The sequence below is a fragment of the Podarcis bocagei genome, assembly GCF_964188305.1.
Source record: "Podarcis bocagei genome assembly, chromosome: 9".
Lineage (NCBI taxonomy): Eukaryota > Metazoa > Chordata > Lepidosauria > Squamata > Lacertidae > Podarcis > Podarcis bocagei.
In genome coordinates, this window is record NC_138134.1 from 51,925,473 (window position 1) to 51,943,963 (window position 18,491).

Sequence of the window (18,491 nt, forward strand, 5' to 3'; positions counted from 1 at the left end):
TTATCTAAAGACCTTTTTGGAATTCAGGGGACATTTTCACATGCTTCTGAAAATTTTGGCAGGAGCAGCGTGAGTGGGGGTGGAGCAAAGTGATTTCAGCCTGGTGCACCAGCACTCTGAATGCTCACTTTTAAACCATAGGTTAGTTTAACGATGGTTTACAAAGATGTACAAAGCCACTGTCTACAATGAGCTGCAGCAGGTCTCCAGAATTCCAGGCAGAAGACTAAGGAGGATGGGCTTGAACTGGGGTCCTTCTGCATGTGAAACGTGTGTTCTGCCACTGAGGCATCACCATTTCACAGATGACACGTAGGCATTAAAAATGGAACCCTGTGTTATCAGTGTCAGGGGCTGGTCTGGATCGGAAGATTGGGGAATGCAATTGCAGGAAGGTCAGTTCCTAACAGAAGAGGAGGGGAAATATTCACACACACACACACACACACACACACACACACACCGCTTCCAGTGTTTCCAGAAGCAGAGAGACAGGCAGACACAGAAGCTGCACAGTTGAGAGAGGAGCTACCCAGCTATGAGATAGTAGCTAAGCAACCAGAAGGGAGGTAGCAGCTGGGCGACGCATCAATTGAGAGTGGGGGGGGGTGACATCAAAAGTGACCCTTAAAACGTTGGTGGGGGAGGAGAAAAAAAAGATGAAAATGGACTAAATAGTGCTGCAGAAATTGTGATGCTATGTGTTCTCTGTAGTCTGTAGATGAAACCTGTTGTATCGGATATATTACCAGGGGACTTGCGGGTATAGGGCGGTATACAAATTTAATAAACAACAATAATAAAAGGATTTATTTAAGTTTGCAGAACCGGTGTCGTGATGGTCAGACGGACAGACAAACACAGTGTGGCACAGACTGAGGAAGTAAGTTTTTTTATGAGTTTTATGTCTGGGCACACACAAATGGGGAAAAAATAAAGGTAAGTCTTTCATCTGATTGGTAAAATCATTTCTTTATTAGATGATACCATTTTACAACTCTCTCATGCATTCTAACAAAAGTGTCATTCCCTGGCAACCTAACAGCTGGTGAAAGTGGAAAAAAACTTGAGTACAAATCTTACCTGTTATGCAAAGGCAGTGGTAATAGGTACTAACTTGCACTGAAGCAAAACAAAATAATCACAAAAGTAAGATATCTTTCTTCTAGTATAAACATGTAAAATTCACTTTCAGTCACATATTCAGAGTCTCTGGCATCTTTTATGCAGAAATCTCTGTGATGTAAGAATCTGTTGGAATGTCAGTAACAGCTACTTAATACTGCCAGAGTATTTTCTTCCTTCAGCAGATAGGATCTGTTCCTTTACACACAGGCACAGGGAAAAAAAGTAAAGTACTTGAGTGAATGTTCAGAACTCACACAAAACTTGCACATACCTATTTCAATCAAAGAAGTGGGGCTGGAAGAAAGTGTACAGTGCAAGCAAAGCAAAAGAATGTGCTTTTTCTTACTGCCCATGGTTTGTTAGGGGAAAACAAACCAGGAGTCGGCTTCAGATGTAATACTAAACCAAACTGTGCACTGCACAACACAAGCTACTTCAGTCCTTCTGATGTTCCACAGTTATTTCAGTAATAATTGGGATCCTAAGAGTAATTTCAAGAAAGCTGAGCTTCTATTTACCCATTCAGCAATGCAACAAATGTGCATCAGTTCCCAGCATTTTAAGCAATACCTGTCCAAACTTCCAAAGATTTCCTTTATATTAAGCCTCCTCTGAAACCTTTACTTTCATAGTCTATGACAGTCAAAATCCTTATCAGCCTGTAGTGATTTCAGAGCCACACACATTGGCGTAATGCAGTTGATCACTATATGTATGGTCAGTGAATCTGCAAAAATGAGAAGTACACCACCAGTGTTGCCGCAAACCACTAAACCCATCAAGTTTTTAAGTGGCATTCATGCCCCATCTGAGTCTGTACTCCCACATCCTTTTCTGCTGTCTCATCTGATCTCCTGAAACTTTGCTTTTTGCCCCATCAGTTTAATCTTACAAAGCACAACATCTCTTCTTCCACTGCAGTTTTCTAAACAAAGTAATGGCATTTAAGAGAAGCTGAGTTGAATAGATCGTAGCGAAGCATGTGGCCATTCCTCACCAAGTTAGTTATGACAAACCTTGCAAAATCTGAACTCCTAAATCATAAGGCATCCCCTCTGCACATTAATAACATTTTCTTCAAACACCCAAGCAGACATCCCTGCATGTCGAGTGAAATGGCAAATCCAGATTAGTTTTTTCAGAGCAGAATTTAAATTCACTCTCCTTCTATTGTAAAGCACAGCAGGAGGAAGCAGCTTAAGATTTTTGTTTGTAGGCTTAGCATACATTTTCGGAACATCATCTGAATCAATGCACATTTTTAAATATTTACCCTTCTTTTCCTTGTCTTACTTTTTTCATGTGTCATGTACTGGAGATAGATGGGATTTAAATTTTCAGAAGAGAGAGAGAAAAAAGAACCATGCAGAAAGAACAAGAAGGTGGCAATTCTACTAAAGCCAAAAGGACTGGATTAGGAACTAGGTGCAAAAATCACACCTGCAATGAATTAGAAAGACTAATCAGTCATCAATATGAAATAGACAAATTCTTCTTATGGAGCATTACATGTGTGAGTGCAATTTTATGCATGTCTGCTTGAAGCAAGTCCTGTTGGAGTCCCAGAGGAGTTTCTTAGGTTTACAGCCTTAGAGGGGTTTAATCACCCATGTTAATGTATCCAGAGAAAGTTAAGCACGCTCAAATTCTACTGAATTCAATGAGACGTTAATACCCTTGACATTCTCTGATTTGTTTTCATTGAGAAACAACTGGGGCGGTGTGTGTGTGTGTGTGTGTGTGTGAAGACACACTGTCCATACCATACCTCACCCACAACTGAACCTAACTTAAGATGACACTATCTAGTCCAGCATCCTATGGGTATCCTATAAACACGACAATATCACTGCCCTGCTTTTGCCCACCTAGTGCCTTTGTGCCTGCCTAGTCTGCCGTCCAGGTGCTGCTAACTGTTGAGAGACAACCCCAAAGCACTTGTTTCCCCTTCTTGGGGGTTCTTTGGCTTTAAAACCGAACTTGGACCAGGCAGCCCTTCAAACGAAGGGCTGCCCTTTGTGAAACAGGACATGCGGCCACATTGTCCATGTATAGTTTAATACTCTTTTAAAAACCCTCTAAGTTGGTGGCCATCACCAAATCCTCTGGTAGATAATGCCACAGTGTGAACAAGGCCAAAAGGAAAATGGGCTCTATATAATGCCCTGTTAGTCAGGTTTGACTCAACAGAAAAAAATTCAAGGCAGAGTCTCTTCCAAGCAGGATTTCATGTCATGACCTTGTCTGTCGGCACAACTAGCTTAATGGCTTTGGATATGGTTAATTCTTAAAACCTTTGGACCATGGGAAGCAAAAACTCCCATTGAATTCAGTGAGCCTAAAACCAGAGTAGCAAGAGTCACCCTCACCATAACAGGCAGGGCTAAGGGTTTGTAACATTCCATATAAGTTCCATCATGTGTTACCTAGCCATACACAATCTCCTGATTATCTCATGACTTCCCTGTGGTCAGACGTGTCATGATGGGTGCATCGAGGACAATCCTCAGGGTTACTGTTCTCAGGATTCTCAAGGAGCAGAGAACATCCCAGACAGAAAGACACAAGTCCTCTTTACAGTCCTTCTTGTGATGGGAAAATTATTTGAAGGGGCCTCAAGTATCCATGCTCTGATCAGATATGATTTCATGCTTTTATCTGTGCCATATTAGGTTTTGTACAAATATTCAGAAAGAAAATATTCATGGTTGATTTTTCAATACTGAGAAAGGGCAGGGTGGGTGTGTAGCTGCATTTGGCTACATTTATGTTTGGGGGAAGCTAATTAATCATGGTCCAGATAGAAAGGCAAAGCATTTCAAAACAGAAACCTGATCCCTTGGGACATATTCTGGCCCCCAATAAACCAGCACATGAGTCTCAAATCCACAACGTGGAGTTTCATATTGCCTTTTGCCCCAGGCGATAAAATGTCTTGGACTGGCCCTAACTTTGGTTAAGCCAGGGACAGCCAATGTGATACTTTCCAGATGATGTGATCCAAAACTTCCATTGCCTTTAAACAGCATGGCCAATCGTGAGGGATCATGGGAGTTGAAGTTGAACAACAGCTGGAGGCCGCCAGGTTGGGTATTGCTGAATTGAATTAATGCATGTCTCTATACAGGTTCCCTTAAACTAGGCTCAAACCACTGAACACTTATCAGAAATCTACTTCTACACAAAACTGACTTTCTACATTGTTGATCTATAGTGGCCTTTCCCAACCTATTGCATTCCAGATGTTTTAAAAGCTTGTCCAAAATGCCTAGAGGCAACTGGTTGAGGAAAAGCTGCACTATATCTATGTTTTGATATCTTGATAAATCAAAAGTTCCATGACAAATACTCATATACTAGTGACACAAGAGAATGTGAGCCACTGAAGGGTTGGTAAGGTTCACATTTCACAAACATTTGCAACTTCTGAAGCTCCAAAGGAGACATGTGCCTCCAAATCACCCTGAACAAAATCTAAGGCATTACTTCCCACTTACCTTATCTACCCTGTGATTTTGAGGTCATCCTTATCCCTGTGGTGTTCAAATGCTAGGAATAATTTCTTCATGCACCAGACTTTGCCACATGTCTTCAAGCAGATGGTCTTGTGAGACCAGCTTACCAAATTTAGCCATGAAACTCACATGGTTGCTATTCTAAAGATTGGAGGGTTGGGGGATCTATGTATGTATGCCTGTCTGCCGGTCTGCACATGCACATACTAGGCTATGCACAAGTATGCACACATTGGCAAAAATACCACACGAAGTTGCATTAGATTTCAGAAATCTGCTTTGCAAAATATGTATATTAATCAAAAGTGAATACCAAAATGTGTATATAAGGAGAATTATGTACTAAATGCTAGTGTGTTTTCAAAGTGGTGGGTTTTTCTGCGGGGGGGGGGGGTTGATATGGAAATGCGGAGAACTGAATTTAAGAGTGGAAAAATGAGAAACTGAGAGATATTGAAACTGACAGATTTGCTCATCCCTATTGACAACTGTGCATATATCACAGGGTCCGTTTCAGATCTGAAGAGAATTCTGAGGTACTATTTGTGGCATTGCACACGGCTGAATATGACTGCAGATTTGAAGCACATGCACAATAACATTTCAAGGGATCCTGGAGTACACATTTTGGGTTGTGCTGGGCAATCTCTTGGGACTGCACAGTATAATGGATCAGCTCTCTTAACAACCCATACCAAAATGGACAGCATCAGAGTTGTCACATGGCCATTTTAAAACAATTGCTTGGTCAGCCTCTATACCATGTAATAAGATGTTTTTAGATTGGAGAAATAGGAAACAGAGAGAAATCAAGATGGGCACCCACCCCTACCTCTTCCTTTTGCAACACACTTATCTGCTTTCAAATCCTCCATGGCTTTGCACTTCATACCCTATGATTCTTTTCAATTGCTATTTTTGCTAATACTCAGCTTGTATATCTGATAAAAGGTTCAGTGTCAATCCTGCTGTTTATTTCACTATAAACTTTACCCCAGCTGGTGGTGGAGAAGAGGGAATGACTTTGTAATTGCCACAGGAGCAACCAATCCGCATTCTGCAAGCCAGCTTTGGCTGGAAACAGGTGTTTGGTTATTTTAAGAAGGTGGCACAGCTATCGAAGATGCAATAAGCCACAACAGGCTCACTGTCCACAACATGTATGCCTGTAGAGAGACTATTAAATAGTTCTAGAGATCTGGCAGAACACAGAACATTCTGTTTCTTTTCCCCCACCCCATCAAAAACAACCACAACAAAAACCCACCAAACCATTGCCACACTTCTTCAGGCCATCTTATTTCCTTGCCATCTAGTTTGCTAGACTTTGAATGTCTGTGAAAAGTAGTATCACATCTTATTCACCTCCCTGCATTTCAAGCTGAATAACCTTCAAAGAAGGCTATTCCCCAGCATAGCTGCCAATTTTGAACTGGTAAACAGGATGAGGAAGTTTATCAGGATGAATTGCAGGTTTTCAAAATTTTGGAGTAGCGTCAGACAGCAAGCAGTGTTGTTCTAAGGCAGAGGTGGGGAACCTGCAGTCTTCTAGATGTTGTCTGATTCCAACTTCAATCAGGCCAAAGCAGCATGATGAAGAATGACGGCAGCTGTACTCACCCCTTCTGGAGTCCACTTTCAGAACAGGGGTTGGGGGTGACGATTAAAAATTGTGATTTCCCAGCCCCCCCCCTTTTTAAAAAAATGCCAGTAACATACAACTTTGGGAACTGTTTGCCTGAGCTTTAACAGGTTTCTTACTCAGGGGAACCTCCCTCCTGTCTCCAGTTTTCAACTTGATTGCCCCGTCATAAAAAACCACACCCTTAGAGGAGCAATTTCCACCCTCCCTCAAAATGCTAAAATCTGTCCTTGCAACTGGTGTTTCCTGCTTGGCAGGGGGTTGGACTTGATGGCCCTTGTGGTCTCTTCCAACTCTATGATTCTATGATTCTATAACTGTCTTCCGGAAATTTGTCACAGTTCATCCCTTTAGAAAGGTCTACTGTACCTGTAATTTGCATGCAAATATGGTTTTGAGATTTATAAGTAGGAGCAGAGCTCAACAACAAGTTGTGCATGAATTTAGGAGGCTGCCATATGCCATTAGACTATTTGTTCACCTGGTTCAGCATTGTCAACTCTGATTGGCTGGACTACAACTCCTCTTATCCCTGACCATTGGTCATACTTACGGGAGCTGGAGCCTAACAACATCAAGAGGCTATCCCTCACTTAGGAAATCTTTGCTTGCTCCTGCCCTTCCCTAATCCATGATTTGCTAGGGAAAGCCCCATTTGACTTACTCAAAACTCCAACCCCTGTGAAACTGTTTTAGGTCAGTGGGGACCTTTACACTGAACGGAGACCAGGGAGTTTCTTTAAAACCACAGGCTGGTCAGCAAATACGAGGTGGACATTTAACCAGCCACAAGCAAGTTAGGATGGAAAACAGAAAGACAGCTTTTCAAAAGACCCAAGGATATGTTCTTGATAAAGGCTCATTGGTTAATTTAAAGACATTCAAATCCCACAATTGTTGCACTCTTCCCAGCTGAAGCTTTCACCGTTGAATTTCATTCTTCCACCAATTTGATTGACATGCACCCAAAGACAAAGAAAAGCTCTGAAGCTGGGATCAAAAGCTGTCGTGCTTCTGAGAGCCTTATGGATCCACAGCATGGATGCTGTGTTACTTTTTAGGTCACGCTTGATCTCTTTTGTCAATATCTTATCAGGCCAGCCAACACCTGTCCCACACACTTCTTCACATTTTCAATTCACCCTCGAATCTAAGACTTGTAGAACTTCAAGAAGAGAAGCTAAAACAGGGTCTTCTGCTTTTCATGTTTGGCGCCTCCATCCCTTTGGAAGTGGATTATAGTTGGAGTCAGCTAGTGACAGGTAGTAATCAGACCTGGAATCCATGGAGACCATGTCAGGATCTGTCTGGGCACGTTGGCCATAGTATGCATACTGTAGACGAGAGCTGCAGGGGGCAGTGGAGCTCGGGGCAGACACTGTGCTCTTTGCAGGGAAAAATGCCGCTGACTGGCTCCTTCCAAACGAAGCTAATTTTGCATGGGCACTGGGAGCAGGATGCTCATAAGCCACTTTTTGTTTCCACTCATCCGGCGGCGCAGGCAGTGTTTTCCGGCGAGCAGCAGACACGACATTTGCAGCGATCGACTCTTGAATGGTCTGTGGGCCGAAGGCATCATCCACCAGCCCAAGAGGGGACTTGGCGGCTGCTTCCCAAGGAGTCAGCCTCTTCCCAGGCTTATCAGCTGCAGGAGGTGGTTTGCTAAAATCAGGAGCAGGTTGAAACACCACAGGAGAGACAGGGGACATGGATCGTGAAGTGGCTGAAGGTGGCCATCCAGGGAGTGATAAAGATCGTTCTCCGCCTCTTTCCTAGAAACAACAAAACCTTAAATATAATGACAATCACTGAATAGCAATGACAGAGACTTCCAAATTAAACAACAGATGGTTGGTTTTGTCTAGTGATCTACTATTGTAATACTGTGCATACAATAAGTAAGTAGCCCCTCAATTTTATAAAAAAGAACAAAGTATGAGCAATACTATTAGAAAAGAAAACGATGGAATTTGCTGGAAAATTATAGGAAAAAGAAATCCTCCAAGTTTCATTACCATTGCCATCTGAGATTTCAGCTATCTTTTCTTAGATCAGGGGTAGACAACCTAAGGCCCAGGGGCCGGGTGCAGCCCAATCGACTTCTCAATCCGGCCTGCAGATGGTCCAGGAATCAGTGTGTTTTTACATGAGTAGAATGTGTCCTTTTATTTAAAATGCATCTCTGGGTTATTTGCGGGGCATAGGAATTCATTCATTTATTTATTTTTCAAAATATAGTCTGGCCCCCCACATGGTCTGAGGGACAGTGGACCAGCCCACAGCTGAAAAAGGTTGCTGACCCCTGTCTCAGATATATTGATAAAACATTTTTTCCTCAAAGGAATTTTGAGAATCTACTATTATTGCACACAATAAAGGTCTAGAAACATAGGAGATCAATTAGCAGCAATTACTAGCCCAACCTGTTTGCAGGCTTGCAGTAGGTGATCAGGTCTGGAGAAGTATTGCAACACAGCAGGTTCACGGCCAGGAATACCAGAGCAAACAGTTAAGGGGGTGATCAAATCAAGTACATCTATGGTGGAATTCATGGAAAGGAACAGAATCAAGGAGAAAGATATGAAAGGGCAAACAGCGAGAAAATATCATAGTTCTCAAAGAGTCAAGGAAGACAAATTCAAGGAGACAGAATTTTGTGTGACTTTTCAGTTCCTTGGGTGGAACGATCCTTGACCAGACTAGCCAAACTCAATCCACATGTGATACATTCAGGTAGCTTGTGCAGGCCGCAGAAGTCAGTCCCAACCCTAAGCTTTTAAGGTTCTTGCTTTTGATTGACACATTTGACAGTGAGGGAGAGAGGATGAATTAGATAGAATTAGAGAGATAACTGTGAATAAATTAACTCATTGAACAGTTTAGGGATGAGGCAACTGTCTCAATCAGATTTTGTTGGACTACAGTTCCCATCATTCTTGACCACTGATCATGCTGACAGGGGCTGATTTGAGGTGAAGTCCAACAACATCTAGAGGGCCACAGGTTCCCCATCTGTTATTTCTTCTTAACTTAAAATCTCAAGCATGCTCTTCTATGAAGGACAGTTCCAATCCACCAATCATTGCTGCTGTGCACCCCCTGTTCACTTCAGGGAGCTTGTGCTGGCAGATTCTGAGGGTGGCCCTTATTTGGAATTGAAAGAGAAAATGTGAGAGGATGACCTGTGTACCCTTCAGAGTACTGTACATCCTCTATCTACCTGTGCTACTATGTTTTAGCTATTCAGTATCAAATATTATATTCAAGAGAATGATTATGCTTGTCACTCTTTCTAACAGACTTCTATCCCTCTCCCTCCCAATGATTACGTTCAATATGGTTAGGAAGGCCAAATTAAAATCAAAGCATCTGACTGAACCTACTTGCAAATGTTTGTATTCCACCATTATGATACTCTACTTAACCCTGCTCCTTTAAAATCAAAATAAAGCTTTGCCCTGATAATTTCAGAACACTCTGACCCATTTATAGGAGCAATCCATTCATAGTTCACAAATCCTAATCTGCTTAGGTAATGAGCGCTTTCATTCATAAATCCAGTGCGCTGCCACCGCAATCTTCTTTCATATACAACATGCCCTTACCCTACAAACACTGCCTATTAGCTGTACAAAGAGGACTTGTTAGGCTGCAGAAAGACAAAAGGTTTGGGGACGCATGGGTGGAATGCGATGAAAATTGAAACAAATATTTCTTAAATTTGTGAGTTATACCATCCTAAGTACATACAGATGGCCTCAGGTCTGTTCAAACCACTGGGTTTTACTTCCAGGTACCGTATTGCCCCAAATATAAGCCACACACACAAATAAGCCGCACCTTTAAAATTCAAGGCGTGGGGGGGGGGGGAGAGACAATACCCAAATATAAGCCACTCCCTTAAAATTCCGCAGGCACTCACACGCATAAATGGCTAACACAGAAGAAAATCCTACAGCAATATCGTAAAAGCCAATTTCTGTAAGGTTGCAAATTTAAGCTGCACTTTAACTTTTCACGGTTGGAATTTTTTTTGGGGGGGAGTGCGGCATAAATTTGCGCCAATGCGATATACAGCTTGGATCCAAAGGTGCTGTTGCATGAACAGAAGGCATTGCTTTTCATATGAAATTGCAACAGTTTTAGGGCGGATGTAGGTGCACAATGGGACGTGGGTGGCGCTGTGGGTTAAACCACAGAGCCTAGGACTTGCCGATCAGAAGGTCGGCAGTTTGAATCCCCGTGACAGGGTGAGCTCCCGTTGCTCGGTCCCTGCTCCTGCAAACCTAGCAGTTCGAAAGCACGTCCAAGTGCAAGTAGATAAATAGGTACTGCTCCAGCGGGAAGGTAAATGGCGTTTCCATACGCTGCTCTGTTTCGCCAGAAGCGGCTTAGTCATGCTGGCCACATGACCTGGAAGCTGTACACCGGCTCCCTCGGCCAATAAAGCAAGATGAGCACCGCAACCCCAGAGTCGGCCACAACTGGGGCACAATGGGGGAAGAAGTGGGTGAGGAAGTTACCCTGTGCAGCTAAAAGCTGTTGCGCCAAACTGTTTAGTTGAATACTGCCCAACATGAATACAGTCATACCTCGGGTTGAATACGCTTTGAGTTGAGTGCGTTCAAGTTGCGCTCCGTGGCAACCCGGAAGTAACGGAGTGCATTACGTCCAGGTTTCGCCGCTTGCGCATGAGCAGAGGCTCAAAATGACATCACGTGCATGCGCAGAAGCGGCGAAAAGTGACACGTGTGTGCGCAGACGTGCCGTCGCTAGTTACGTTTACCTCTAGATGCGAACGGGGCTCTGGAACGGATCCCGTTCGTATCTAGAGGTACCACTGTATTCTGAGTATGGAAGTAAATTGCAGATAGATTAAGGTCTGCATTTGCGCTATCTTCCCACCACTATTTGGAGGGGAATGAGTAATGCAAACAGGTCTTCTAAATAATTGTGCCTTTACATAGAACATCCGCTTTACACAAAGTGTTTTCTGCATAGTGGAAAAGAGAAGAAGTGGGCTTTCTCATGTAATGGCTGTATCAATCTTGGCAACTTTAGAAACTGGAAGGTTTCTAGCTACCTGCCACACACATCCTAAATAACCATGCCCTTTATCTAGAAAAGTCAATGCAGGAAGTTAACTGCCATCAGCATTTTGACCAACAACATTACACAATCATAGCTTTGTGTTGGTGCAATGCTTCTGCTGAAACATAACACAAGGTTACTGTGTCACACTGACCTTGTGTTACATTCCTCCTGTTACACTGACACAAAACTACGATTGTGCAACATTCTAAGTACTTCGCTCTCCACAACTTGGCATTTCAAGCAATGTGGTTTTTCTTCCTCAGGAAGGTTTTCCTTCCTCCTTTCTTCTGACTGTCTAGTCAGGTTACATCATTTTCTTCTTCCTGCTTTGTTGCTGGGGTTTGTGGCTTTCCTTTTTTCTTTGTATTTGCTTATTTCTTAAATACACTTCTATAGCTCATTCTGACTTCCTAGAATGCAGCAGCCAAACAGTGTTGTTCAGTCTCACATACTCAGGCAAGATTTTTTTTTTAAAGAAACACCCCAAATTTGCATGGCCATTCCACCTGCCACTGAACACACACACAACAAGACAACATTTTCCATTCAAGTTACACTAATATAGTGCGGGAATATGTTAGGAATAGTTCAACCCATCACAGAAGCCTTACCCATCATGGCTAATTTCCTAAAAGTAAAAAACGTGAAAACCTGGGCTATAGACAAATGTCCCTGCATTTCCCTGCTGCCTAAGGAGTAAAGTACGTAAAAAGAAGTTAAAACACCATATCCTATCATAATAAATACTATCAATCCTTACAGTCTGGAGATATAGATGATAGATGGATTAGATAGAATAAAGATCCTCAAAAAGTCCTTGCCTACCAATGACAATAGGGACGCGGGTGGTGCTGTGGGTTAAGCCACAGAGCCTAGGACTTGCCAATCAGAAGGTCAGCCGTTCGAATTCCCGCAACGGGGTGAGCTCCCGTTGCTTGGTCCCTGTTCCTGCCAACCTAGCAGTTCGAAAGCACATCAAAGTGCAAGTAGATAAATAGGTACCACTCCAGCGGGAAGGTAAACGGCATTTCCATGTGCTGCTCTGGTTCGCCAGAAGCGGCTTAGTCATGCTGGCCACATGACCCGGAAGCTGTACACCGGCTCCCTCGGCCAATAAAGCGAGATGAGCGCTGCAACCCCAGAGTCGGCCACGACTGGACCCTAATGGTCAGGGGTCCCTTTACCTTTACCTTTTACCAAGGACAATAACTATATTTTATACTTGTCCCCAGTAAATCCTTGCCCTTATTTTGCCTCTGTCTTTTGAGGATGCTATAAAAAACTACCAGCTTTCCTTCTACAATGTTAATAAACCAAGCATCAAAAAGAAGCAGACACGATTTGTTTACTAACATACCCTGCTTTGGAAGTCCTGTGAGCTATTCTAAATCTTGCCTGCAGTCACATACCAAGATTCATATCTTCATTGCTGACCTGGTTCTTCATAACTGTGGAAATTTCTGTGAGCGGAGACTGTCTAGATGAAGCAGTGTTGTTATAAATGGGTAGAGGAGCAACTCTAGTAATTGGAGTTATTGGAATGAGGTGTCATTCAAGGATCACAGGCAAGGGAAGAGTAAGTGAATACCCACAGTGAGGTATGCCAACTTTTCAACTCATTTTTGTAGCTGTGCCTTTAACAGCAATGTGTCCTGCAGCAATTACCGGTAGTAGATGATGACATTCTTCTCCATGCCAGGACAAGTCAACAGCTAAAGGCAATGCGACAAGGTTAAAAAGTTGACAGCATTATCTACAGGATGCAGAGATGCACTTCAGTGCTTTGAAACAGTAGGAAGGAGGTGAGCAAGTGGTTCATGATGGGAATACTACCAGTCTTTGCCTTTTTTTATCTGACAGTACACCCAACAATATGAAGAGTTTGCTGTCATAGCTTTGACTACTTTGTGGTCACAATCGGATGTAGCATTAAATTAAACTATGGTTTAGCATTATGTGAATAGGTCTTGGGGTTTTCAGCTTCTTTTTCCCTACTCCACTATATTCACAGAGAGAAAACTGGAAGCTTTCACTTCCATTTTTAACTAACCACAATTTATCATTATGTACAAACCTGGACAAATCTTTGGAAAACAAGTCAACTTCAAACCGTGGTTTACAGTCCTGGCTTGTTTCCATAGTTATGCACAGTTTGGGGATTTGGATGTGACAATAAATTGCAGTTAAATCAAAATGGAAGTAGAAGTTTCTAATCTCCACACATCCATGCCAGAAGACGACTGGATAGTGATGAAAACACAACCCTACAGCCCATTCATGTAACCGTAAACCACACTGTACTGCACTCATTGCCAGCTTAAAGTGATTGCTTTGATTTTGTCTGTCGTTTGGTTCCTACAAGCTTTTGAGTTGTCGTAATGAATACACTTCGTGCTAAGTCAGTACAGCTCACTTCAGTTTCACATCTCCTTAAAAAACAATGAATAGCTTTTTTCATGTACTAAGAAGGCATTCACTACTGCCACCTTCTGGATATCAACGGTAAAATCACACATGGTTGACTACTAGAGCACGATACTAAGGACATTTGTTAACAGGTGCAGTGTATGTCATTACTTCAGAGTTTGGCTTAAAATCAAGTGGCCATTTAAGTCTGTTAATACTTGCATGAAGAACTGTATAATTACAGTCATACCTCGTGTTGCGTTAGGTTCATGTTGCGTCTTTTCAGCTTGCAAACGCTTGCGAATGCGGCAAAGCCGGAAGTGTATACTTCCTGGTTTTGCCACGTGCAAGTGCGCAGAAGCATTCTGCGTGCTTTGCACATGCACAGAAGCGCTTGCGCAGAAGTGCCGCTCTAGTTGCAGACTTTTTGGGGGGCGAATAGCACCCCAGAATGGAATGTGTCTGCAACTAGAGGTACCACTGTATTAAGCTTATATATAAATGTGTACAATATGCAACTATAAATTAAACTACAACAGGGAAATAATACAATATATTGTGGGAAAATGTTGGTTTCATAAGTTCATGAGTAACAATGAATGGCGGGAATTGTAAGTACAATATAAGGGAAGCTTGGCTGTTTCAAAGTTGCAACGGATGTTCCTCAGGGGGTTATCCCTAGCAGGCATGTGAATTCACAATGAACTTAAATTATGCAGGTCCATTGATTTCATGGGGTTTATTCTGACAAACACTGGACAGCATACTATGGTTTTAGCATCATGTGTGAACACAGCCACAGAACAAATACTCATAAATACATGAATATATACAGCAATATTTTCCAAATCCAACAATTCATCTTCCAGAGTATGAAGCCTGTCCTCTCAAAACACACACATACAGTTCCATCCTTTCCCAATGACATTTAAAATTTATTTTTAATGCAATGCTCCACCGACCACACTTACTGCCAACTCTTTGCAGAATTCAAATCCCTACCTGACTTTTGAAAAATAAATTCAGCACCACACTGAATTTAACGGGGTTCAGTTATTTTTAATGCAGGAAGTAGGCTTTTGAGGGATGTAAAAACCTAGCTAGCTAGTTTCCCCGCCCCCACCTTTGAATTTCTCCACACTACTGTGGAGCCCCCATAAGCAATGTTATTTTAAGGCTTCTTTCTTCACTGCTTGGTCCTAGCCATTTACAGACCATGTAGTGAATATATTATAGCACTATGCAGCAAATCTGACTTGACTATTTCACCTCACTTTTGCCCGTGTACACCAACATTCTCCAACATCTTCACGACAACTTTATAATGAGCAATTTTCATCCCTGAATTGTAACTTTAAAAAGTAAAGAAGGTAAAGGAGCCCTGGACTGTTAAGTCTAGTCAAAGGCGACTATGGGGTTGTGGTGCTCATCTCACTTCAGGGCAAGGGAGCTGATGTTTGTCCACAGACAGCTTTCCAAGTCATGTGGTCAGCTTCTGGTGCAAACAGAACACCATGACGGAAGCCAGAGTGCATGGAAACACCATTTACCTTCCCGCCACAGTGGTACCTATTTATCTACTCACACTGGTGTGCTTTTGAACTGCTAAGTTGGAAGAAGCTGGAACCGAGCAACAGGAGCTCACTCCATTGTATGGATTCGAACTGCGGACCTTCTGATCGGCAAGCCCAAGAGGCTCAGTGGTTTAGACCACAGCACCACCCACTCCCTTAAAAAACCACTTATTACAAACTTTCAAACACATATGACAAACTTGCACCCAACGAATCAGTCCATTGTGTAACATAAATACATGGACCTGTAGGCCCTAGAGGGTCTGTGGTAGTGTTCATTGGATAGAAGATGGAACAGCTCCTAAGAATAATCACATCTTATCTCAGCCCTTGAATTACAGTGCTACTTTAGTCATAAATAATCTTAGTGCCTCATCTATCTCACATTACTGTTGAGAATCAATGAAGACTTCAATGCACTTTGAATAATAACTACAGTATAGTGCTCTGTAAATAATAACAGAAACATTCCATAGGCTTGGTGACACATCCTGGCCTACTAACTTATGTGCATAACTCATCAACGTCAGTAGGGACTACAGAATGGAATCCTGCACAAAGGAACACTAAATTTGGGAACAGAAGTTCATTGGGGGGCAGAGGGGGGCATTGTTATGTAGGCATGTAATTTCCCCCTACTGTCCTCTAAACTATTTACAGAGGGAGGGGGAGGGCTGTTAAGAGCGACACTGGCAGCTCTTATTGCATCCAATGAATCATAGGAAGACCTTGGGATTCTGGAGCTGTTGTCAGACTATAACATTCATGGTTGCTCTGTGTGCATTTCAAATGCTATATTGGGCCACAATTGCTTTTTCCCAGCTCAAGGAAGCAAACTTCTTTTATGGAAAGTTGTTGTCACATATGCCTCTTGAGTAGATAACAACTCCACCCCTGTGAATTTGGGGCTGGGGTAAGAGGTAGCATCATACATGTTTGCACACTGCCAAGTTATGAATTCATATTAGAGGCTATATAAATGAAGCATGTAATGCTACATTTGGGTTTGTTCTGCTATACAAAGTAAAGTTAGATAGTTGATTGGCAAAGTCCTCAAACACGGTAGAAGGGGAAAAAAATTGAATAGTGGGAGTCCCTAACCCAAAGTCAAGATCTGTTGGTATGAGCAAGTTGTGATCCAGCACATCTCTAGCTCAGCCAACTGATTCCTGGTGTAGCCCTGCTAAGATGCCATAAGCCCCACATCTTAGCTCAGCTAGAGACAGCATGGCATAACTCCTTCATTCTGGCTCAACCAGTGTTCAGCCAGCTGAGCTGAGAATGGTGGATCTTACACCACAGTAATTGCTGAAAAGCAGGTATTCCAGGGGAGTGATATGGTGGGATCGAGTGGGGATTGGATTTACCACTGGATCCTAACTCCATTCGGCTTAGTCACATGACCTGATAAGCCAGAGCAACATACTCTGGTAAAATGGATAGTGTAAGTCAAACTCTATTTTAAAGCTTAGCTCTCCCTCTCTCAGGCTTAGGACAGCTGAACCAGCAGGATCTCTGCTTCTGAACAAAGTCTGTAGTACCACGCTGGCTTAATTTAACTTCTGTCAGCTTCCTAATACTTAAGAGTGCTCTGTAAAGCAGAAGCAGTCAATATGGTGTCTTCCAGAAGTTGTTGGATTGGATTGCTAGAATTTGGAGTTGACTATGATTGGCCTAAAGGGGGGAAAATACAATGTTGCAGATATCTGCTTAAGATCAGCAGGCCTGGCTGCTTATCTATACTGAAAACAGTAGGAACAGGGACGGACTTTGGTAACATGGCACCCTGAGTGAGAACAAAATTTGGCCACCCCCCACATTTATTTTCACAATAGCTCCTTCCTTTGTTATTTATTATTATTTTGCGCCCCATGGCTTGGCGCCTTGTGCAGAGGAACTGCCTGCACCACCCTAAATCCAGAGTTGGTAGGATCATCTGTCCCTAGAGTTATGCCACTGCAAGAAAAATATTGAAACACATGAAGGAAAATGATCTTCCAATGTTGCTACCAGAATCAGCCCCATTGTCTCATACCCTGGCACTCACACCTTTTCAGAACTTACAGGGAGATTCCTCACTGAAAAGCTGGAGCAGCTGAGCATCCCTGTAATCTGGAGAGCGCGCTCAGGCAAAGGGCTGGATACCGTGTGTAAGCCAGGCTTGCTCTTCTAGGGCTCTCCTTCCCCACGCCTGCAAGGGGCCCTGATTCTGTTCTTTCTTGCTTAGCGATTATCACTTGTGCATCTTCAAGAACAGTCTTCTTGGTGGAGACTTTCCCAGACAACATGAGCCTGTCTCTCTCACCAGGCAGAGGAGCTACCCCTTTGGAACCTATTGGTTCTTCAATTGTACTTGCAAAGGCTGCACGATTCCTCATTTATAGCCATTTTAACTCACCAAGTACTTGTTTTATAACTGGCTTTATTTTGTCTTCACCATTGCTAGAAATCTTGTCAGCTATATTTGTGCATTTGTAATTTTGTAAGGTATGGGACCTGGCAGCTACATCAACAATTTTTTGCATGGTCTGTGGTATTTTAAATATCATATATTTGCTGCTGTTGGGGGGGGGGGCGTCTTCTGGCTGTTCCCTCACTGCAAAAAGTGAGATTCTCCTTGTGGAAAGCCCTCCAACCAGATGTCAAGAAGATAAAGAACTAGACAACTTTTAGAAGACATCTGAAGGCAGCCCTGTATAGGGAAAGTTTTAATGTTTTATTATGTTTTTATATGTGCTGGAAGCCGTCCATAGTGGCTAGGAAAACCCAGCCAGATGGGTGGAGTATAAATAATAAAATTATCATTATCATTATCATTATCATTATTTTATATATGACTTGCATGTTAATTGAATTGTTTGGGTTTTGTTATACTCTTCACTAGGACTTTGGATTGACTTGTTATAGCATGTGGGTTTTGTTATATTATTTTGTCATTTCTTTGAGTTGTGATTGTGAGCCACAATTTGAAAAAGTTTATGTACAAATTAAAAATCAAAACAGAAGAGAGTAAAATGTGCATCAAGTGCTTTGTGGAAGGAAAGGATACTGTGCCTTCTTATCCTGAAGACAATGTACTATCTTTCTAACACCATGATAAAAAACCCCCAATAGAATAACAAAGCTCAAACC

General features: G+C 42.5%; 1 protein-coding gene across 1 annotated transcript in view; it reads right to left on the reverse strand.

The window, feature by feature from the left end:
* Positions 1–946: 946 nt before the first annotated feature.
* SYNPO2 (synaptopodin 2) overlaps positions 947–18,491 on the reverse strand; it is a 102,584-nt gene continuing 85,039 nt past the window's right edge. Inside the window, exon 5 of the mRNA XM_081208049.1 lies at positions 947–8,057. Within this exon, the coding sequence (XP_081064175.1) occupies positions 7,488–8,057 (570 nt within the window). The 3' untranslated portion in view covers positions 947–7,487. The remainder of the gene's footprint in view (positions 8,058–18,491) is intronic.